Raw genomic sequence first — 24,736 nt, forward strand, 5'->3', positions numbered from 1 at the left:
ACCATCCTCCCCCACCTTTCTTCTTCAGCCCCTTCCTTCTGCGTTTGTCATTTTGTCCCACATCATTGTCACCAGTGTCATCTCTCCTGCCCCTTGCCAGCCAGGTCACCCATCAGTGAACACCTCCGCAGTGGCTGAACTGTGGGGTGAGTTGCTGGTAAACACCAGCAGTTGCGTTCTGCATCGATGGGGTTTGATGTCACAAGGCTAGCATAGCGGCACTGGTAATAGGATTTCACGCTCAGCACCGACGGAGCCCCGCGGCACGAAATGGGCTTTCACTTCCCCCGGGAATCACTTGGCCAAGCACAGTGAGCAAGGAGAACATTTTGAAAACATATTGAAATATAATGAATAAAAGGCCCTCCTTCCATTTCTGAAAGGAAAGAGGAAATGCTTCTGAGGCTCTGCATAGTTTAAGCTTTATATCCACTGTGAGATAGTTATCATATGGAATAGAGGTGTTCTGTGATTAAGGGAGAGAGAGGTTTTTATTGGATTCATAGGCAAATGAAAAACAAGGCAGTGCATCATAAACAATAGTGAATTTCACAACCATCGCTCGACTTGGCTACACAATTTGTTTTATGCCACTCAACTGGTCCTCATTTCTTCTTTTCACTCATTCTCTTCCATCACACTCTCTCCCTCTGTGCTTTTTTTTCTACTGCATGACTCTGTTGACACCTACATTCATCTGTCTTTGAGCGAAAAAAAGACAAGAGCTTTTTTTCCTTCGCTGTTTGTTGTCTCTGACTCATTTCACTCCCCACCCTGTGTCCTGTGTCTTCTCTCCCATCAGTGGAATATTGAGGAGTCCACCGAGCATGTGAGTAAGCCTCATGTGTGCTGCTGGGTTGTCTTGCAGGGCAGGCTCTTCTCCCCTCTGCAATTTGGGGGTGCTGTGTGTTTTGATTTTGAGTTTTGTGTGTGTGTGTGTGTGTGTGTGTGTGTGTGTGTGTGTGTGTGTGTGCTTGTGTGTGTGTGTGTGTGTGTGTGTATTTCTATGCTTGCCATGCCTGCAGTCCACTCACTGTGAATCCTAATGAAAGATCATAACCCCATCATAACCACAGCAAGAGATGTGTGTCCTAATGATTTCTGGTTTTTATATTTGTGTGTGTGTGTGTGTGCGTGTGTGAGTGTGTGTGTGTGTGTGTGAGAGAGTCTGCTGATCTCTAAGAGCTACTACAACCACAAAGCATGAGGATTATTTCCACTGATGATTGTGTGCAAGTCTGATATTTCAACATTTTACCATAAGACAAACTCGTAGTAACAGCTGGGCATTCACTCAGATCTGAGGCACTTACTGCAGCGAGCATTCACTGCTTTCCCCCATCAGTGAGCGTACAGAGCAGTCAAAGGCTGTGTGCCAGTATCCCAGTGTGATGCTGACATTAATCAGGCTCGCCTAACCTGCTGTCTCACCTACTGTTCCAGATGACATGTGCATCTGAGGGGAGGAGCTGTGCGTTTTATCAGCTCCACACATCTCCAAGATTGCCACCAGCCTTTCATGTTCTTTTCATTTGCCTGGATGGCAGCTCACTGTTCCATGGCTGTCGCACAGCCCTTTGTTATGGCTTATTACCTCCTAGATGTCATATTGCACTTGCATAAATGCAGAGCCACTTACTGTTCCTAGCCAGAAATTCAATAGAAACCTGCCAGAATGACAAACATTGTTTTCAGCATTCAAACAAGGGCAAATAAGTTGTTTAAAAAATAAGGTTTATAGCTTTTAAGCAAGTGCATCAAAGAATTCATTTGAGCAGTTAATTTGAGCAGAAAACATAGAAGACTGGTTAATCAATCCAATGCTGAGTCTTTCCGTTATTCTGAGTATATCAGTTTACATATCAACACTGGTTGTTTTTTTCTTTATAAATAAGGCAGCGGGGTGTGTGCAGACCATTTTATTCATTTGATAACAGCCAGTTAAACAGAAATCTGTTTTCACAGCACACATGGCTAGATTCCTTCTGCTACACCCACATGGCATGAGTCAGGCTTGCATCTTCTCCCTCTCGTCTTAATGTGTTGATTAACACCTGACAGACACTGAGCTAGACACTGTCAGTGGAAGACATCTGTTCGCACATCTTTATTATTTCTTTAGCAGCCATGTTTAGGCAAAAGCAGTCTGTGTGCCAGGTAACTAATGTAGTGTGACTAGCCACAGACAGATGTCAACAGCAAAAACATTAGCATGTCTTGTTGACCCATGGCATGTTCACAAAGAGTAGAATTTTATGAAGCACTCTTGTTTTCCCAAATAATTATGGCATTTTAATGCAAATCCACATAAATAGAACACGCAAACATTGTGCTTTAGCAAAAAAAATAGTCTCAAGCGTACATATTTGTTTTAACAATGCTGCCCATTTTTCCCCTGGCATTTTCTACCCCAGTGAGGAAAGTGGTGTAGAGAAGCTTGTAGAGAAGAATTCATTTCTATAACTAGTCGACTTGATAATCTCTGTAATGCCCTTTGGTGCTGCTCTAAGCATTTGCTCTGAAGGAAACTTTGAAGCCTCGCTTTTTTATTTTCTGCTGAGTTTCAAAAGTGTTACTAGACCCGATTCGACCTTGCCAGAATAGGGGTGGAAAAAAGATCTCTGCGGCTGCCACTGCTAAGAGTGTTAAAGCCATTTTGTATGATTAAAGTAATGAGACTTTCACCATAAAGTTAAAATGGTTTTATGATACAGTAATTTAGCATTTTCTCTCCCGTCTCTCTTAAAGGCTAGTATGGGAGCACCAAATGTCCCTTAAAGAGAGCGGCAGTAAAAAAGCATTGTCAAACAGAGCTGGCTTATATAGACTGTTAAATGTTCTTCTATGGTTGGGAAATTAAAACTTCATTAGTTAGAGAAACAGCATTAGACCAAAGCCGTATAATATTCCAAGAGTATGAGAAGTTTGCGTGGAGTTTCGGCAGGAAGGCTTGTAGGCATTGGTGTGTTCGTCCTCTCAGTGGCCCCAGTCAGAAACAGACAACTCCAGCATGTGTGCTCAAGCCACAGGCATTAATTTGTTCTTGGTATTGAGTGTGTGCTCATGTCTGCGTGCATCATTGTGTGTGCGCACATTTACAGTGTGTCTGTGCGTGCATGCTAATATTCAGTGTGTATATACATCGGTGGGTATGTTCACTCGTGTGTGTGTGTGTGTGTGTGTGTGTGTGTGTATGTCTGTTTACATATGGGTTTTGTTCAAGCTCAGAGAGTGTTTAATTCCAGCGCGTGTGGGCGTGTTTTTATTCAGACTGATGCAGTCTGGTGAAGTGAGTGCCAGCACTGCAGCAGGTTACCAATAACAGTGTGTTACCTCAGTTGTTTGCTGTTTTTCTGCTGTCTGTTCCTGACTGTTGAGTTACTGATTTGTTCAACCACCTCAGTGTGTCTGTGTTTTTGTGTAGAAACTGTTAAAAAAAAATTCCACCCAACTTGCATGTGACTCCAGAGGACAATAAATACCAAGAATATAACTTTATTATCAAAAGAATAAAAGTGAAATGTCTAGTATTATTTTGATATTAAAGATTTATGAAGATTTTTTACAATATGTCCCACAGTCAGAAGTGTCCTATGTGTGGGCTTTTACAGACTGCAGTGTAGTGATGATCCTAAGCTCCTATGGGCATAATCTCATGCTTATCCATGCAGCAGGCATGAACACTGACACACTGGTGATGCTCTGGTTCATTTGGTTGGTTTGTTGGTTAATGGGTTCAGTGTGTTCCTCACGAGGAGTTTTTCTTGACTAAGAAAAGTTCCTGGTCCTGTTTGTGTGCCTTCAAATCTTTCTATGTTAACTGCTTCAAATATTTGTTCCTGTTATAGGCATATCGACCAAGAAACTACAAGTGGATGGAGAAGGGTGTTTAATTTTATTATGCTTTCTTATGGTGCTGTGTGTTTTGTTGGGGAGCTTGTGTGACGGGGTTGTGTTTTTTTTTTGCCTTTGAGGCGGTGTTGCTCAGGCTCACTGATTCCTTTTAACCTCTGACCTCGTGATTTTCCAATTTTGTAGGAGGCCATCATTAGTGGACTGCACTCTGAAACCACCTACTCTGTTACTGTGGCAGCGTACACCACCAAGGGTGATGGAGCTCGTAGCAAAGCTAAAGTCATCACTACGACTGGAGCAGGTCAGAGTCTGTTTTATCAGGGTTATCATGTAAAACATGGGATATGTGCTATCTGTTTACAGTGAATCCTGTGGTATTATCTTTAAGGCTAAAACTGATAACCTCTGTCTCCCTCATTCAAGAAGCTACTGGGATTAGAAGATGGTCCGCGTGACTGGAATGTCATGTTAGTTTCAGTAGGATGCTACATGTATGTTAGCTTAATGCCCTGACTAGTTACCATAACTAACTGCTGTTGAAGTGCTATAAGTAAGGCATCTAACATATGCTCCAGTTAAACTGCTTGTTGGTGGGTATTTGTTATGTAGGACAAATTTCATGTGTAAAATATTAATCTGTGTATCTTTTGAAACAAAAGTTCAGTATTTTATGAAATATTCACCTTCTGGTGCAGAGTTGGAAGATCAATACCAATCTCTGTCCTTTAATTAATGAGCTACGAGTTCACATGTGAGCTTTGGAGCTCTGGCTCTTGCCTTATATTTAATGGACAGTTATCAGAATCAGAATAGTATACATTTTGTCATCTGTGTTTGCCAAAGTGTAAATAAGTATATTTTATAATAAGAAGAAATGATAATATAATAATGAGCAAATTTTCCAAAACGATCAAATGTGAAGATTGTTTAAAATTAGGTCCCTGCATATTTTAATAAATTACATAACAACATATTTTTCCTTTTTACCTCAATCTTTTTTCAGTGCCAGGCAAGCCCACTATGATGATCAGCACCACAGTGGGCAACACAGCACTGATTCAGTGGCAACCACCGAAGGAGATGGTGGGTGAGCTGATGGGCTACCAGCTGCAGTACAAGCGCACGGATGAGGAAACCTACACGTCACGGGAGCTGAGAAAGATTGACGAACATTACACTGTCACCGGGCTGCACAAAGGCGCCACCTATGTCTTTCGCCTTAGTGCCCGTAACCGCGCAGGCATCGGCGAGGCCTACGTAAAGGAGATCAGCACCCCTGAAGACGTTCCCTCAGGTTTCCCGTTCAACCTGCAGGTCACAGGACTGACCCAGTCCAGCACCCAGCTGACGTGGGAACCCCCGCTGCTGGCCGAAAGGAACGGCAAGATCATATACTATGTGGTTGTGTACAGGGACATCAACAGTCAGCAGAACAGCACCAACCGCACCGCGGACACACACATGACTATCCAAGGCCTTAATCCTGACACCACCTATGACATCCGGGTAAAGGCGTTCACCAGTAAGGGTGGGGGGCCCCTCAGCCCCAGCATTCAGAGCAGGACCATGTCAAACGGTAGGTTACCTGATAGGCCACATGGCTGGCATTTATACATAAACATACCTGAGGTGTTTGATTTGAAAACATGAAATAAGGGTTTAATGCATGCTCACATAATGGTGACACAATCACACACCCTTGCCCACAACATTCTTGAGCATATACCTGAACACCGAATCATCTGTTTTACGTTTTGAACACTCATATTCTGTCTTCATCAGTGCCATGTCTTTCTCATCTACCACTCAGTACAGTACAGCACTGTGTTTATTGATTTATAGAGTAGTAATCTCATTACACGCTACAGTCACATTACCATGCTGCCTCATCCTCCCTCCCATTAGACACAAATCTAAAGCGTAGCCAGAACGTACCTCCTCATGAATTTCATAATCTTATAAATGTAAGATTGTCTTATTTATAACCAGTTGTGTGTGATACCTATTTTAAGACACATCCAGCCAAAGCCACTACCACATCCATTTCTTGGTCATCACAGAGATCTTAGCCTGTAAACGTATGTCTTGTTCTAAATGGGTTGTAATAAATGGAGCAAGCATAGAGAGCTATTTTTATGTGATATGTAACCAAGCATGAATGAGAGTACAGACTGCAGTGTCACAGAGGAATATGTTCGCATTGTTTACTCAGGGAGTAACTTGCTGTTCAGTAGTATGAAATTGAATTACACCAGAGATTATATTTTGAGGTGTACAAGATGTCATACTTGAGATATTAATCAAAAGATTTTTCCCACCCTAGATTTCCCCACCCTAAACTTCGGTGTCAAAGCTGTCATGAAAACATCGGTTCTCCTCACCTGGGATTTGCCTCCAAACTACAAATCCCAAGCGCCTTTCAAGGTGAGTACCGGGATGTCAGCAATCCTGCAGAAAGAAAAAAAAACCCATCCATTCACTCAAGGACAGATTTTTCACCAAGAACACAGTTGACATAGACATAGACTCACTTTTCACTAGTTTTAGAAAGCATCATATTTTGTAATGCTAGTTACTGTTATACTTAGATTTTATGATGCCTTATTGCAAACAGTATCTTCCAACATTTAAATTATAAAATTCAACCACCAAAATAAATACAATACAAGATAACACAAGGATGGTAAGAAGTCTATTTTTCATTAGACTTCTATTACCGTCATTACTACAAATTACAATGTATATCGCATACTTTGCATATATTTTTGCATGTATTTGTAACATAATTGTATTATGACGCAGTATTAGTTGTTAACACCTTTTTTTTTTTGCTTTCTGCCCTCAATCAAAAAGAACTGTGTGGTGCAGTGACTTTCCCTATTTGCACTGAAAAATCTAAAAAAAGATGATGAGGTGTAATATTCTGTCAAAATGATATTATATCAATTCACACCTCATGATAATGGAGCAAAGACAATCTCAAGTGTAAAAAGTGACAGTGAAATACGTTAGGCAAGGTGTCAAATGAGCTGCACTCCTAGATTGGACTGCTGTTTTGAAGCCTGGGTTTTGCCACTTTGGGCATCACCATGATGGTTTCAGAACCAGAGGTGTGGCATTCATTCTGTTAAGATCTCCGCTTCTGATTGGTTAGGGCTCAGCATGACCCTCCTCTGATTGGCTAATCACAAGGTAGTCCTGCCCTAAATCATGCCCTGTCCTTACTCTAAATAGGGCCATGATTTAATAAATGAACATCATGCTGTATTGAAGAAGATGGAAAATAATGATTGACACCATAAACTCATCAGGAACATGTTTACTGAGGTAATAAATCAAGTGAGAGTCATTTTCTCACATACATCTGGACTGGTTTTGCAACCAGCAGAGTTGCCGCCTGCTGGCCATTAGAAAGAATGCAGGTTTAAGGCACTGCATTGGCTTCACTTTTCAAATCCGTAAGCCTCATCCACTTCTTCTATACAGTCCATGTATGGCCTCCACTTGACCATACTGCTTTTGTCCATGTGTGTGTCCGAGGAGAGAGTATTGCATTTGTCGGAAATACATTTTTGCGTGTTTGTGAATTTAAACCATAAGTTTTCCCTTGTGTCCCTCACAGATCTTGTACAACCAGCAAAGCGTGGAAGTGCTGGGAAACCTGAAGAGAAAGCTGATCACGCAGCTGCAGCCAGACACAGACTACTCTTTTGTGCTGACAAGCAGGGGCAACATTGCCGGGGGTCTGCAGCAGCAGGTGTCCATCCGCACCGCGCCTGACCTGATTAAGACCAAGCCCAGCACACATCAGGCTCAGGGTGGCAAGATGACCATCAACCTGCCCAACGTCCAGACTACCACACGTGTCAGGTCAGTACTGAGACACATGGGAGCAAATGCACAGGCTAGCTCATAAATCCTCCATTGGATTAAGTTAATACTGTAAGTAAATGAAGCCAAGAAAAGAACAAAAGAATTTGTACTTGAAATTTGTGCATTTGGGAGCTTGTTTGTGGCCCTGGGACTCGAAACACTTGCTGTCAGAAAATGTTATCATTAGGGACCTAATTCAACTGCGACTCCTTTCAAACAGCAACAAGCACAAGTATCTGATTAATACTAAACCGGTTTTGAAACTTAAAACTGCAACTTTTAGTCTCAGCCAACTTCGCATTGCAGCTGATGATAATCAAGACTTTTAGCATCAGGTCGAGCTGTATTATCTTTTGACTCAAATTGTTTGGAGCAGAATTGTGCTTGACCCTGCCGGGTGAAGCCTTTCCCTCAGGTACACACACACACACACATACAGACACATCTGAGTACAGGGAGTGCACAGGGTTGATTGGTAAAAAGATTACAGGGCTGTCAGGGCTGGCCAAGCTCCAGCACAGATTGACAGGCAAAGGGTGCACGTGATTGGGGTTGGAAGAGTGGACGTGTGTGTGTGTGGGGGGGGGGTGAGGAGTCTTGTTATACATGTCCTCTCCCTCTCCCAGGCTTGACTGACTGTTGAATCACAGAATCGAGGCCTGGAGAGAAGGGGAGAGAAGCAGCTGCTTTCACTGTCAGCAGCAGCTGATTTTACAAGTGGTTGAATGCCGCAGTGGGGGAAAAACTTTGAGCTGAGAGGAGACAGACTCAGAGAGAATATGAGAGAAACAGCAAGAGAGAACCAGCACATAAATAAACACAGACACAGATGTTTGCACATTGTGTACTCACAAGCACATTCCTCCATTCATTACCTCACTGCTTAGTTTGACCCTAAACTCTTAAATGTCTTTCTGATGTCTTTCTTTTCCCTCTATTTTTGGTCTTTATAATGACAGCAGTAAAAGGACACACACACCAGTAGTCACATCGCTGGTCCTATTAACCTAAGGAATCCTAGGGGGATCTCTATTAGCTGAAGGCTTCTCTCCCTGGGATAGTGTTTGTTCCAGTCTACATGGCAGATGTTCTTAGTGATTAGCCATTAATTGGAGAATGCAGTGCCAATCTGCTGGTGTTTGACCTTGGTTGGACCCACTTGTGTACCACTCAAGTTTTGAATTCAGCCCAGCAGGCCTCACAGTGAAAGTATGTCTTTCTAAATGTTTTGACTGGGTTATTAATGTGCTTGGCCCACTTTGATCTCAGCATGTATGTACTTCAGTCTGTCTTAACACAGGCTTTATTTTTCTTGGCAGGTGGTACTACATCGTAGTGGTGCCGGTGTCCCAGTCAACGCGGCGTTGGAAGAATCCAGACGAGATGGACCTGGACGAGGTGAGTGCCAGCCGGTGGCTGATTGGCTAGTGTGCAAGGTCAAGGGTCACCGCTAGCATCTCCCCTTCCAACTGGGTAGGAAGTCACTGGTTGTAGCTAATTAGCTCTACCCTTCTGGGCTCAGGGAGGGGGGTGGCAGGGCAGAGAGATTTTAAACAATGACTCACTCGGGCAGGTGGGGAATGTCCTGATTGGATGCCAGATCTGCAGACACTACCCATCTGCTGAATCCAACAGTTTGAGAGCACACAGAATAATCTTAATCATACACGTGTAGTGATGTAAATGTTAAGCAAAACAGTTGTTACCAATTTACTGCTCTACCGCCATATTTTCTTTACAGTCTTAGAATTAGGGGTGTGGCAACTCCAAGTAAAGTTTTACATAAGGTATTCAAATGAGGATAAAGATTTATGACTGCTTTATTATTATACTGTATAAAGGTCCTCCGTGTCCACAAGAGATTTTAAGCTAAATGACATGCCTAAATATTAATAGCGTCATTTTTAAGTAAACTCCGAGGCTCGTTGGTTTGGATTACTATTGTTCAAGCTCCCTGAAGAAATAACATAAGAGACCAAGAGAGGGAGAGGGCTGGGACTCCCTGAGTCATTAAACACTGAGCAGGCCATTGTCTCCTCCCTCCGACATAATGATTTAATAAAGCTACATCTGGAGCAGCGCATGAGACATCACTGACAGAAAACAAAATGCTGCTGAAAACACAATGCCGCAGTGCTGTATGCTGCTGCTCATTTATTAACCAGGCTGGCAGTCATGCTGCGATTGTGTGCTGGAGCAAGCGCTAATTGCTCACTTCGTAGCTTGGCTGCATTGTTTGCAAAGTTAGAACACCGAGCAAAGGGCATTTTAGCTGTGTGGAATCATTAGCTCTTCTTTGGAGGCATTGTAAGAAGCAGACCAGGGCATATAGTGCAATGGGTGTGTTTTTTCAGATTTTAGGAGTTTATATAAGTTGGGGCATTCCGTTGCTCTATTATTCAAAAGTAGGATTTTTTTTTCATACACAAGCCACAAAGATTTTTTGCCCTGAGTCCAAATGATTGTTGTGCGGAGTGAGTTTTTTACTTCCATGTTACAGCATGATGCAGTAAATTTTGTCTCTTAATGAGAAATTTATTGATCCTTGCTTGTCCTTGGAAAGGAGGTCAGAAGTTAAGGTCGCACTCACTCTGACTCTTTGTTGACACACTTAACCTTAACCTTTGCTCTCTGTGTTTTCCACAGTTGCTCAAGGCAAGTGAAGGCCCTGTCCTGAGGCGCCGACGTCATCTCGATCCCTCCAAGCCTTACATCGCTGCTAAACTGGCCTCACTGCCGACCACCTTCACCCTTGGTGATGAGAAGAGATACAACGGCTTCTACAACAAACTCTTGACCAGTTCGCAGGAATATCTGTGCTTCGTCCTGGCCGTACTCCGATATGAAGGGCCAGACAGCCCTGCTAATTATGTAAGAGACATACATGCACACACACATTAAGTTAAACTTCCTTTTACAGATTAAGGATAGACAATGATTTTCAGCAGCAGAAAAAAACAGTAGCTTTTTTTCTGAGCAAAGGCCCCTCCTGGATTTGTTGGATTAAAACTAAATTTACCTCAGCCTATTGTGTATTTTTGTACATTGCATTTATTTAGCTGACATGTGTCACCTTTTTCATTTTTCAAACATTTTAGTTTATCACCCACGGTAATGCTCTAACCATATTTCCCATCAAGCTTTTCCAAAATGGCAGTGGCAAGCCAAATTGTTGTTGTTTTTACTGCCACTTAGCCTTTACTACAGCCGCCTCTAAAAGTCATTGCAGCTTGTCCTGATAACTCCCTTATCAGTCGACAACAACATCAGAGATTCTGCTTTGCCATTTCAGCAGCAGCAGGGCCCGCGCAGGTCTCTTAACAATGCTTATACAAGACTCTTGGCTTTCTAAGTGGAGGCCCCATGCACTCGTCAAACAGCACTAACAAAGAGGCCCAACTCTCCATGGGATGGTGTGGGGTAAACTTCGCTGCAGGAAGGATGAGAGTTGCGATTGCTCTGGGCTCCTCGACTACCCGCAACATACATATTCAGTAGCTGGACCCTGGGCAACCACAGAAGGAGGGAGAGCGAGCGCTCCATGTCCGAAACCAAATCCCAGACTTTTCACCTATTTCTTTCTCTTCTCCCTCTCCTCTCAGCTCTTTTTCTTTCGCTCACTTTCTGCTTCTGCATGTCTCTCTCCCTCTCCCCATCTTTCTCGACCATGAAGAGAGCAGAGGAGATTGATTAGTGAGGCTGGAGTTAAGAGGGAGACGAGGGCCTGGTCGCAGGGCCTAGGGAGTCTGTAAAGCAGGCCTGATTCCCTTGAAATGCTTCTTTAAATGTCCCTAAACCCCCCCCTCCTCACACACACACATACACCCTCTCCAGTAATCCTCCACTCCTTCACTCTGACAAGTGGAGGGAGGTGCGAAGGAGACTGTAGTGGGCAGCCATGATACACTTGACTTCAAAGGAGATGCTTAAACCCCACTGCTGCACAACACTCTCACTGCACCTGCCAGACGCACCAGGTTGGATCAGCGGCGCTCAAGATTTGTTTTTTTCTGTGTACTCCCCCTCCTTAAACTGTGTAGCACCCACCCACCTTTAAACTTAATCGCTTGGATTAATCAGGCTTCACTTGCAGGGGGAGTCAATCAGTGTGTTTTCCTTCTCTTCAGTAACCTGGTTATTGACCGTTTTCTGCAGTAACCCAATTTCTTAAACTTCATGCAAATAAGACACTTGTTTTCCTTAATTTGGGTAAAGGTTTACAGGAACTCAGTTATCAGGACTAAAACCTTTTTTTTTTGCCTGCGTGTGATCTGAAATCATTTTGTAACAGGCATTTTACATGAGCCTATGTGCATGACAAAGACTTATGGCAGAAAAGTCATAAAGGAAAGATCATTACTCATTGCAGTGCATCCTTGTAACCAAAATAATCATATTCAAAGTCAGACTAACGCTGAGACCGGAAAAAAGAAGTTGACGTTCGCAGCTAGGCAGTACACTTTTGTTAAAAAAAAACGTGCGCACATAAAACAGAAATTCTGTCGGTTTTATTCTACAGAGCTTGTCCTCTCTCTGAACCGTCAGTCCAAAATCCCGGACCAAAAAAGTCTCTTCAGGCTTCAGCTTCATACTGTGTAACAAATTCAATCAAAATATGCCATCCTTGGTTTAGAAATACAGTAGGGTATGGGAAAGAAATCCAATAACTGACCTGCTGCATATAATAAACTCCGGATTTACAGTAACAAGATTACTGCAGTGTATGTAAGCACCTTGATTTCCTCATTTCTCCCAGTAACCTGGGTTCTTGTGTGCATTAAAACATACTGAATTCTGAGGTGGTGACTACAGGCAGGCTGTCATTGATCGCCACACAAATCCCCTAACCGCACTCTTTGGGAAACTCAGATACCACAACAGTGTTTGTTTTGTCACTCCCAATGCGGCACTTGCACACATTTATTACGAAGCACAAACGGGTACAGAAGGTAAAGCGTGCAGTGAGATTGAGCAGTTGGCAGAAGCTGCCTCGAGCAGGATCTTCACCAGACCCAGGAGAATAAGACAACAAGTACTGGAGTAAATGACTTGTGTCTTTACTAGACTTCCTCGCCACCACCCAAATTCCCCCAGCGTAGATCAAACAGGACCGCCAGGGTTTAATAAGCCCTCGTATATCAATGGCCACAAGCAGCCAGCAGTGGTTGGAGGGAAGAAGAGAAGGAAGGAAGGCAAAGGGGGATGAGAGAGAGAAAGAAGAAGAGAGTGTGCCTTCATGTCTCCCCAGCACCCAAGGCAGATAAACAAGCCGGGGGAAGTGTGAAATGGGATGATAGATGCTGGGTGTGTATAAACAGTATCATTTAATGCGAGAAGAGAGTGAGGGAGGGAGGTAGCATGAAATATTGTGTGATGTGAGACAGAAAGGAGGGGTGGTGTTGGAGAGAGGTAAAGAGGAAAGCAAAATTTTTGTATTGTGTCCCGTCCAGTCTGTGAAGCTTGCATGAGAGAAAGTAATTTGGAGAAAGAGGAAGAGATTGTGCTAATGTGTGCTTTTCTTTTGATAAGGGAGAGGTGAGCTTGTGGTGCACAGAGAAACCAAAACAGAGTGCTCGAATGTGTTTACCACAGTTTTCTGTTTGCAATGCTATCCAGCCATTTATATTCTGCTCACTCTCAAAAAGAATTGGCTTTGTAGCACTAATTCTGTTGGTGCTCTGGGCTCAAAACACTCTTAACATGGAAGACTGGCTTCTTTCGAAATTCAAAAGGTTTTGACAAATAATATCAAGAGAGAATTATGAAAACACAGAGTATAAGCATATTCAAGGCCAACTGTTCACCGAGGGTAGGTAACATCGGTGGGATGCTCTCTTCAATGCTCTGTGTCACTTCATCTCCTAGTGGCGTCACCCCTAGTGATGCCTCCAGATATCTGGATGCTTGGCATTCAGACAAGTAGGGAGAGAAAAGTGCAGCTCTGATGCCAATGGGAAAGAGGGCATGTGAGGGAAAAATAGAGTGGGAGAAAAAAAAAGGAGAAGGGTCATCATACAGGGCAGGCTAGACCCCGCAGCCACATTTCTGTTCCTCATAGATAAAGGCATACTCACACATACTATCATCTTTCCCTCTCACTTTTTGTGACTCCATCTTTTTGTCTGTACGTCTCTCTCTCTCTCTAACCTGCCTTCTCTCTCCATCTTGCTGTCTTTCCCTGCCTCATGCAACGATGAGGAGAGTGTGGCCTCGTCAGCCTCCCTGGGGAGGCAGAGAGCGGCGGATACATAATGGGCGTCTTTGCATGTTTGTTTGTTTGTCTGGCGCACACCCCTGCGGCTTATTTAAGCCACTTTTGGAGAGACATGGAGCTAGCAGGGTCAACGGCGAGTTGAAACAAATGTGCCTGTGCTGCGCATAGCGATTCTGTGCTCAGGGGATGGCAGCGCACAGAGCAGTGGCTGACTGGGGAAGTTGTGTAGCCCACGGGCCAGATAGCAGACTCGATATACTGCTACTACCATAACACCTCTGCCTCAGTCTTTCTCTCTATCTCTGTCTCCTCGCTCTCTGCCATCTCTCATCACCCACTCTCTCTCTCTCTCTTGTTCTCGTACTCAGTCTCAGACAAACACTTACAATCATACATACACATTCTCACCGGCTGCGACCTAGACAAACACACACACACTTGTGGAGGCTCAGAGGAGCTTGGGAAAAGGCTCAAAAAAACTGACGTACGCTCACACACGCTCTTACACACATTTGTTTTCAGCCTTTACACACAATCACACTAACAGAACAGTAGTAATGCTCATTTAACATCCAGAGTCATGCTCATATGCAGGTTTAATAAAATGTTATCTGAAAGCTGAATCCAATATCTAATCCTCTTTTCAAATTTGATTCCCTCTGGCTCTCAATATTGTCAAGCAACGTTAGTTATAAATTACTAATAAATAACTGAAAACCTAAGATTCATTTGAGATGTGTAATCACTTGTTGTTGACAGAGAGGACACTTCAGTTTTGAATGGTAGCTTAATTACTGTTCACAACCTGGTGCTTTGTTACAAATTATTTTTCACAAGTTTCAAATAGTAGAGTTACTGTAAATTTGATGAGCTCAAAAGTTCTATGTATGAGATTCAGAACCTCTACATGTCCCACCGAAACAAATAAGGGTGTCACAGCTCTGTCTCTCATTCGTCCTGTACACAACTGACACCCTCTATTTTCAGTCAAACAAACAATTATGTTAAATTCCACAACCATCCACCATAAACAGGCAAAATAGCACATAATACTGTGCTTCTATGCACACGGCTGGACAAGCTACCAAATCGTTGAACTAGCTCGGATTACAACACACACAGTGTGACGCCATTACACCACTATATCATTACATAGCAAGTTTGCGGCTATATTAATGCTCAAAATCTCATATATAGAACCTTGAAAATAGTGTTAAAAGTCATACAGTCACTACTGACAGACACCAACAAAAGACGTCCCTTAGTCTTAATGCACATTTATTGTGTAATTAGGGTAAATTAGTTAGAGTTGAGACATTTCAATTGACCATTGTATCAGTCAGAGGTTAGAAATGCAAAGCCTGCTACCTGAATGTTATATACATTGGTCATACTTACACAAACACAAAAGTAGTAAGTAAAAGACTTGATTGTTTAGACTGTCAACTTCATGAATGCAGGTATTTTATCCACATAGAGCTGACCCTACCTCTCACATGCACAAACCCACCCCCCCCGTACTGTACGCATACGCTCACACTAATTCAGAGCACACATTACACACATATTTATTTTGTCTCTCACTGTCTCTGACTCACTCACTCTCAGGCTTTCACATTCCTTCACTGCAGTATCGCTCCATTGTGATACCACTCTGCGAGGGCAGAGGCATTAGGGACTGCGTGACTGAGCTTTTATCAGATATTAGGGCCGTTCAAATGGATGATCCCAGTACTTTGGCGTGACCAACAGACAAAAAGCCCACTCTTTTCGTCCAGCCCTCTCCTCTCCTCTCCTCTCGCTCTTCCTCCCTTATCCTTCTTTGAAAGCACAGCTGCAGTCATTTGTTACACTATGAAAAAAAGTTTTTTCCCAGGATTCCCTGCAGGGCCACATCCTACCGCCTTTTTTTGGGCCCTCCCCAAAGAAACAGGAAGCCTTGTGGTGTCATCACATCGGCAGTGTCCCACCGCTGTGTCATTTTTCTTTGTTCTTAGATAATAGGTTCCTCCCAAAGGCACACAGAACGGGAGAGAACCGGTCTCACACGCCTGGTGTGTGTATCTCTGTGTGTGTGTGGAAGACAAAGACAAATGCAAAACACTTCTGCTGTAAACTACCACCGTAATATGAAAATATGAATCTTTTTTACTTTCCGACTTGAGTTATCTTGTGTCTGTGCCTAATATCAGAGCGTGCCGGTTTGCACGTACACGATTGAGACATGCTGTAACAGTCATACACACACGTACTGTAAATTTTTCCGGCAGTTGCCCAAGAGTACAAGAGATAACAGAACTATATGACAGAGCACAGGACTCTTTGAGCTCATCTCAGCTTATCTTTCCAATTAATATCTGCCTGTGTGCCGAAGAGCAGGCTGCTGTGCGACTAATGATCCGGATTACTGCTGCCTGCCGCCCCGCCACTACTGCTGCATGCTGGGAGCCCAATTCCCTTCGAGGGATGCGATCTGTCACCCGTGCCCATCCGCACACCCCCCTTCCCCTCCCCGACCCGCATCTCCCATCGTCATTCAATAGGAGACACGCTGAGCTCTAATGACAGATGCCTTGCACCTCCCTCTTTCTCTTTCTCATCTGTCACCTTGCTTTCCTGCAGTTGGACTCCTTCTTCTTTCAGACACTTTTTTAAACACCGTACTGCGTCGCCTCATGCGCCCACTCCCCAGGCACACTCTCACGCACACCTCCATCCCTCCCTCCCCTCCGTTATTTGAAGACGAAGGAGCAGAGAGATGTCTCATTTACAACCAAGGTGGAAACGCACCCTCACCGTCACCTCCTCCTTCTCCTCCTCCTCCTCCTCCTCCTCCTCCTCCTCCTCCTCCTCCTCCTCCTCTTCCGTCACGGTGTGAACACTAATGAAGAAGAGATGAGTCCTCTCCCGTGCCCCCATTTATCTCAGTGGCCAAGGGATGTGCACACTCATCCCTGTCTTTCTCACTCTCCCGTCTCACACTTGCTCTGTCATCATCTCTAACGTGATGCAATGCTTTAATAGAAACATAATAACAGCTTCATTAACCAAGATGGTTATTGTTTTCAGGAAAGTGTCTTTTGAGCTAGGTCGATAGCTTTATGGCTTGTTCCGCTGCATCCTTGAACCGTGGCCTATTATTATTATAAAATAACTTGGTTCTCAGGTTGCCAGAAGCAAGAAATCTGCAGACAGATATTTTTAATTCCTTGTTCTTATCAAGGTAGACTGTGCTAACAATATAGATATTTTTACTGTTTGTTTTCAACATTGTCACATTAGTTTCAGAAAATACCATATTATAAATGTCCATTCCTTTCTTAATGATTTCTATGGTTTTTCTTAAGATTATAAGAGGCGTTTGTCTCCTGTTGTTTGCTATTTATCAAATTTATGATACAAATTTTACCACCAGCAAAACAGGCTTGCCTTGGTGTCTATGTTTTGGAGGTTTGGGTGTAGTAATAAGCACCCTGCAGTACTTCAGCTTGTATACTTGAAATCAACAAATGTATGATGTATTATGTACGAGCTGTAAATTTAGACCAACTTCAGACAAAGCTTATTAGACTTCCTGTGGTTCCCCTGCAATTAAAATCTCTATGTTAAATGTTGAATTTACCTTAACAGCATTCTGACACAAACCTTGTTTTCACTCTGATGTGTGGGCTATTTTTAACTTGGCTTTTTTTGGAGGTTAAACTACTTTTTGATAAGAGCGGAAACATCTTACATACGCTCTAAAGTGACTTGGCTCTCATGTACCTGCACTTTCCCTCTTTTTTTTCCCCTTACAGATGACGTTGTCAGCCAGTCCCTACTCAGACCCAATCCAGGTTACTACAAGCATGGCTCAGGGGATGGAGCAGCCCGAAATGTTGTGGGTCATGGGCCCAGTGTTGGCTGTGGTCCTCATCATCATCATCGTCATCGCCATCCTGCTGTTTAAGAAGTAAGAGGCCGTGCTCAGTCATTCTTCTCTGTCTTTCTGTAAGGTTGAACCGCAGTGACACTTGTGACTGTAGGTTTCATTTGGTTGCATCAGGAATGGTAATGCTCCCCTCTGCCACTTGCACCCAGCTGCTCACAGACCAAACTGTAACATCCAATTTCCTCACCATAATATACAGTGTAATGGGAAAGGAACCAGAGGCGGATTGATTTGTCTTTCAGAAAATCCGCATTGCTCCCCAAAAAGATTTTGGCCCAGTTGACTGTTTTTACAGTATTATGTGAAGTCAGTTGAAATGGCAGCTGACATTGCGTCCCTAATGAAAAGCACAGCTTGGCTGTCAAAAACCCTTAATTAGGAGTGAGAAATGTGTTTTGGCCAACACCATTGGTCATTTCAAAATAAGAAACAGAAGGCTGCAGCAGAGGGCTTTACTAAAAGCTCTGTCAATATCTCTTAAAAGCACAGTTGCCCCTTCGCAGCACACCGGGGATACACACAGTACAACAAGGTGGAGGAGAGGTGCACATAATGAATGGGTAATGATAAAACTAGTGCGGAAAATATTCATTGATTAATTGGTCAACTACTATTCAGTTATTAAAAAGGTATCACAATATCGTAGACCCCAATTTTGATTTCATCAGATGTCTTGTTTATGCTGACCAACAGTCAAAAAGTGAAAAATACTAATTTCAGTGAAATTAAAGACCAAGAAAAGCAGCAAACACACATCTGAGAACCTGGAACTATCAGTTTTTTTTGGCATTTTTCACTTAAAATATACAAAATTGATTATAAAAATAGCTGCTAAGTAATTTTTTATCGATTAACTAATCAATTAATCAACTAATTCTTCTATGTGCAGCCACAGATACAAACAGGCCCTCTTCAAGCTTGTTAGTATTTAAGAGTTACTTGTATGTTACCAGAGGACACAATGATAATAAAAAATAATAGTGTGGTTTGGACCAAAAAAAGAAAAAAGCATTTTGATGGGAGTCTTTTGCCTTCAGTGTGAGCCATTATTTACCTCTCGTGGCTTCTTCCTGATTAATTCCCACCTCCCTATCTTCTCCTGATGGCTCCATTACAAAGTCTCCATTTCACATCATACCTATTCTCTAACCTGCCATCCACAGCCTCACATTCTGCTGTGTGGCTGCTGTCTCCAGCAGGCTTAGAGAGAGACCAGTTAATAATAGGCCTTGAGACAGCTCACTGCTGAGTAGCACATCCTCTGTCTGGAAGCCCTTTCTCCATGTAGACACAGATCGACAGGAGGGACTGTGGGGATGTAGCTGTGTGCCCTTTTCACTGTGGACTGCCAGTAAATGCATATAAGGAATAATCACACCCTAGCTCAGGTTGTTATTGCTACCTGCATATTCGCCAAAACCAGCACCAGCCGTCTCGTTACAGTCTCGAGTGACTGTAACGATAACTTATCATGCTGTACATTAAAGGTGTGGTTTACATATCTGGAAGAACTGGATTTAGCTCTCTGAAAACAGTGCAGATTTAGAAGAAAGTTTGAGTAAAAAGTTATAGGTCCATATGAAAAACAATTACCTATTAACACTCCCCCTTCTTCTTTTTGCCCTTTGTGAAAGCAGCAAACAGGAAAGGTGGGTACTGTCACTGTTACATCAGTCACAACTTCATCTCCCACCACCCAAGTCCCTTTCATTTGTGTTGTGACATTGGTGGTATTCATCAGCTCTTTAGGGTTGCATAGTCAGCTTCCTCTCAGCTCCAAATGGCATTACACAAAAAAACCCCACTCAAATAGAAATAAAAGGAAACCTTTCAAAGTGGTGTGTCTAATCTGATTTGTTCAGTTTTACATGACTTACAAGACATGAGAAGCAGCAGACTCTGCAGCCCTTGATAACTGGGGTCAAAGGAACCCCCAGGTCACGTCAGTGTACCAGTGCATGTCCCACATCTAGTGCCAATGATCCTCCTCAGATCGTCCTGTCTGCCATGGTTTGTCTCCGTGCTGTTTCATTATCCAGCCAGTGTCAGTGCGCCCCTTCAGGATTGGCCCCATCTGAATATGCCAAGGCATCACCTGCTGCTGAATGGGCCATTGTGAAGTAAATGCCAGACAGGAAAACTGCTGAAAAAGAAATGTTCCCATCTTTTAAGCTGACATTTTCCACCGAGACCCATTCCTCCACTTTTAGCCTTTTTTCCCCCTCTCCCTGCTTCCTCGTGGCAGGAGTCTCAACAAAGGGCCCTGTTCTCCCCTCATTAAGCACACCCTGTACTGCACACACATTCATACAGTGTGTGTGTGTGTGCTTACATTCTCACACATCTTAACCCTCACTTTGAGCCTGAGATGAATAACCCCTTTGAGATTGCTGCCATGTTTACTTTAGCCCAGCACTAAAGTGTCATGTAGATTGGCATCTGATTGGGTCAGAAGGAGAGATGAAGGCTGTGGAGAACAGATCACAGATGCCCAACTCTTTCACCCCCTCCCCTAGCCCATCCCAGCACCAGCAGTGATCTCTGGGAAAACCGGATACAGTCTGGCTCAGCTCTCAGCTGGAGAGGAAAAGATGCTTGTCTCAGATTAGCCGTCACGCTGCTAGCATTAGCTTAAGCCCCTGCAGCATAAGATAACAGGTGGCGGTGAGGCCCAAACCCCGGCGGCTGAGGTGGACAGGGTTAAGGCTGTGTGTGCACCACCAGCTTTATGTATTCTCACCATGCCGAGCTTCAACAGAAGGGCCTGCTCCTGCCTAAAACCCACGCTCGCCACTTGCAAATGGAGTGCAATGAGATGTGAAATTTCCACAGGGCGCCCTGATGCTTCCTTTCGCCTATTTCCATTTGCAGTCAGAAGGCCTGTGAGTCTGCAGCTGTATCTGTGTGAGTGTGTGTAGTTGTGAAAGTGAGAGGGGGTAGGAAAGCGTACATCTGTGTGCCTGTTTGTGTGTGTATGTCAACAGATGCTGGCTGTCTGAACATTAGAATACAGGCAGGCTGAATTTTCTATTCCACTCTGCGCCTGATGGACAAAGCTACGGTCGAGTGAGCTGAGCCAGTCTGCGCTGTGCTGTTCTGTTCTGTACTATGCTAGACTAAGCTAGGCTGGGCCTGGCAGCGCAGGTGCTGCAGAACTGGTCTAATTACCCAGTGTTGTGCCACCCAGCTGATGAGCTAATTACAGCATCCGCCTGTTTTCCTCTCAATCTGGAAAGCCAGTAAACACAATGTGTTGTTAGCACACACACACAGCAGCAGCAAAAATCCCACATTTAAATCTTTGTTACACACAAACACACAGTCCTGTACACATACCCACACAGCAGCTGTCACCTATCCAGCAGCAAACAAACCCAACCTAGCCCACTCCAGGAAAATGATGGCGTTCCTTCAAACACATTAAACTCCAGTCGCCAAACTAATGGGGGTAATGCCCTGGTACCTACTGTCTCTTGAATTGCTGGTCCACAGAACTAGTTTTGAAAACAATTAACTATCCCATTACACCCAGCCTTAAGTGTGCAGAGTGAAAATGTGTGCATTTTCTTAAGTCCTTTTTTTCTAACCTTATACAGGAAAACATTGATGTCGCTCTCAATCATCCTGTCATCCCCACTTGCAGTTAACTTGAGAAATTGATGGTTACATTAGACCTCTTGTATTAAGCATGTGGGTGGTCTTGGCATGATGTGGTTAATGCCTTACTGTCTATTTCTACAACCTCAGGAAGCGGGCATCACCCTTACCCAAAGATGAGCACTCAGGTGGGGTGAAAGATTCCCTGCTGGCCAATTCCTCCGACCCTGTGGAAATGAGAAGACTCAATTACCAGACTCCAGGTAATAAACCACGACCTAACAGCAACACATATAGCTACATGTGGTAAAGTTTCCCATAGCAGCTGCCTTTGATAAATCAACTTCTGCTGTGTTCATGTAAAATGGGATAGGGGAGTTGAAGTGGGAAAGATTCTCATGTTGAAGACTTGGTGGTTATATGATTACAGAGTTGGTCGTGTGAGGATTAAATTACTGTGCAATGACAATATAAGACCATATTCATTACATTTGGGTTTAATAACAGTCTGTCAGAGCCTGGATAATGTAAGAAATTCATATTCTTTCTTTGCCAGTTGTAATCACGATTTAGGTGTTGACTTGAACACTATTTATTTGTCAGACAATGAAAATATGATAACTCTAATATAACATAAACACAGACATGACATGAACCTGCTTAGTGGTAAACTGATGAGGGTTTGTTGTATTGTGTTAATGCCTATACAGAACTACGTGTGTGAATTATAGTAGGGATGGGAAAAGAGTGCACTCACAAGTTCAGTCAACATCTCTTTGATAAAAAATGAAGAGAATGTATACTCTGCCTTTGTGACTGAGGATTTGAATGGGCTTCATTCCAAAATGAAAATCCTCCCTATCCTATCTTCAACACTGAAAGCAAATATCTTAAGGTGACTCATACCTTTAAAACTGTTCTTTCATATCTTGTATTTTTCAAGCTTTTTTCCTCATATGGTGGATATTGCATTTTGAAATTATTTCTTTTCTCCAACTAAACTCCAAACACCATTTCCATAAGCAATCTGCTACTGCAATGAACGCCTGCCTTCGTGTTCTTTTGATGGATCTCTTGTTTATTAGTGCTTTGTAGCTGGTGTGTCTGTATGAAATGTGTGTTTCCTCTGCTTATTGTGTTATTTATCATCAGGCCGAAAGTCTGACCAGCTCTCAAAAAATGAAAAATTGGTCAGTATACAAATCATGTTCACCATCGTGCCCAGCACTGGGCAGCATCAGTGGTGTCAGGCCGAGTGAATTCAGATTCCATCCACGTGCAGGAGTGAAGTGGGGTGGGTGGGAGGGTTGGGGGGGAGCGTTGTGTCAGGGTGCCCGCCTCTGCATCAGCCTTCTTCCTTTTCCTCCTGATCTCCTCCCTCCTCCCCCAGTCCTCACTACTCCTCCCTCCATGAGCTCCTTTCATTCCCCCTAGCTGGTAATGAGTCCTGCTGCCTCTGATGTCAAGGTGAGCCAGGCGGAGGGAACAATGGAGCTGAGAGAAAATGTCAACCCTTGTGCATGCGCATTTTTGTGTGTGTGTGTGTGAGTGAGTGAGTGACTGTGTGTGAGTGTCTGTGTGTGCATGAGTGTGTGTGTGTGTGTGTGTGTATCCCTTCTCACGGGTTATTAAAGATCCCATTTGCCGTACACACACACACACACAGCCCCTTTGAACCCCTGCAGAGGAATTAAGCAGTGCCGCCGCTCTAAAAGAGCCCTGTTCTCCCATCCTCCCACTCCACCTCTTTCCTCTTTTGTCTTCCATTTCCCCCTGTAGGGTAATCTCTCTTTCCCTCACTCTCTGTTCTCCTCTCTCTCTCTCTCTCTCTCTGTACATCAACATTTGTCTCCTTCTTTGTCTCCTTTTCCACCTGACTGTTTTGTTTCAAGAGTGGTGATTATCAAAAATCACCAAGGCTGTGTCTAGCTTGTGAAAACGTATGTGATTCCAAGGCTGAGTGAATATTGAACGGCCCGTTTCTCTGTCCCCTCGTTCTCTCCGTCTTTGATTCGCCCACAGCAGGTGAACATTCCTGCTCTGATACTGATTGTTGTTAAGTGGTCCAGCCGATTGCAGCTCATGTCTCCAGCATGTTGGTTTGTTAAACAGACCTCCACTGTACCTTTTGGCACTCCAGCAGCAGGCGTGTGGTTTTATGAGTAACTGACCTGGTTTATCCTTGGCAGACCTGGTTCAAATAGTATTTGCAAATATTTAACTGAGATCACTTGTGTTTGACACTTCAGATAAAGCAGGCAGTGCAGTTTGCATTAGGTAGTCACAGAGGAGTATATTAAAATCTGGTTTCGTATAACCAAGGTTGTAGTTTGGGGCATTATTTCTGTCTGCGATAGTAAGATTGTACTCACAAAGGTAATTGCTGACATCTGGGAACACAGTAAGTAAGTCCAGTGGAGCAAAGAATACAAGCAGTCGGACAGTTAAAATGTTTTAAATAAACCCCCCAGGTTAGCCAGACGTATTTGAAAGAGAAAACAAGCAAGATTTTAAAATCTTTACCCTTTTTTATTGACATCCATCCAAGTTTGCAGACTGACTTTCAGCTTGACCAACTGTACTTATTGTTAGTGTAGTTAGGCATGTACAATAAGTGGTTTATATCATCTGACTTGTTTACAACCTTTCTGATTGTCTGAGCACATGCTTTTCATGTCCCAGATCTCAGTAATTACTTTGGTGATAATGTTATTATGACCGACAACCTAAATGATGGCTACACCTGACAGTAACACCCGAGCTGTAATACAATCAAAGTTCCTTTTAACACTTCAGGTATAACATGTAGTGCCCTTTACTCAGCTGTGCAGTGTACACTGAGCAGTCATAGGGGAGAATTTTAAAGTCAAGCTTTGTGTTTAACAGCCTAAACTACACTACTTGAATTGTCCTTAGAGGGCAAACACCACCCGCTGCACACTCTTAGCTTGAAAGGTTATTTGCAGATACTGTTTGGCCCTGGTCTGATCCTTAACCATCTCCATTGATTGAGTGTTCTTCTTCCTCCCTCCTTCACTCTCCTCTCTCCACAGGTCCCAGCTCTCATCGCTGCCCCAACACTCCAAGTTAGTCTGCTCTCTCACCTACTGTGTATTTCCCACACATGCAGTCCTCTCTTTTTTTCTCACTCACTGCTGATCCCATTCCCCCGTCGCAATCCTGACAGACATCACAAGCCCACAAGCTTGTAGCCTCTGCTGCTCCAAGGATGCATCAATGTCCCCTCATGGCTGTGAACTTCCCAC

The 24,736-nt window shown here is 43.5% G+C and overlaps 1 protein-coding gene across 5 annotated transcripts in view; it reads left to right on the forward strand.

Annotated features, from left to right (window-relative positions):
- Window positions 1-24,736, forward strand: part of LOC139214224 (receptor-type tyrosine-protein phosphatase F) — a 156,840-nt gene that overhangs the window by 109,475 nt on the left and 22,629 nt on the right. For 2 of the 5 annotated variants that reach the window (XM_070845017.1, XM_070845016.1), the window contains exons 13-22: window positions 803-829; window positions 4,039-4,156; window positions 4,859-5,431; window positions 6,179-6,279; window positions 7,478-7,725; window positions 9,048-9,126; window positions 10,375-10,599; window positions 17,740-17,894; window positions 21,621-21,733; window positions 24,524-24,556. In XM_070845017.1, coding sequence (XP_070701118.1) covers window positions 803-829; window positions 4,039-4,156; window positions 4,859-5,431; window positions 6,179-6,279; window positions 7,478-7,725; window positions 9,048-9,126; window positions 10,375-10,599; window positions 17,740-17,894; window positions 21,621-21,733; window positions 24,524-24,556 — 1,672 coding nt within the window. The remainder of the gene's footprint in view (window positions 1-802; window positions 830-4,038; window positions 4,157-4,858; window positions 5,432-6,178; window positions 6,280-7,477; window positions 7,726-9,047; window positions 9,127-10,374; window positions 10,600-17,739; window positions 17,895-21,620; window positions 21,734-24,523; window positions 24,557-24,736) is intronic. The other 3 variants (XM_070845020.1, XM_070845019.1, XM_070845021.1) reach the window with 3 other exon arrangements.

The sequence above is a fragment of the Pempheris klunzingeri genome, chromosome 15, assembly GCF_042242105.1.
Source record: "Pempheris klunzingeri isolate RE-2024b chromosome 15, fPemKlu1.hap1, whole genome shotgun sequence".
Taxonomy (NCBI): domain Eukaryota; kingdom Metazoa; phylum Chordata; class Actinopteri; order Acropomatiformes; family Pempheridae; genus Pempheris; species Pempheris klunzingeri.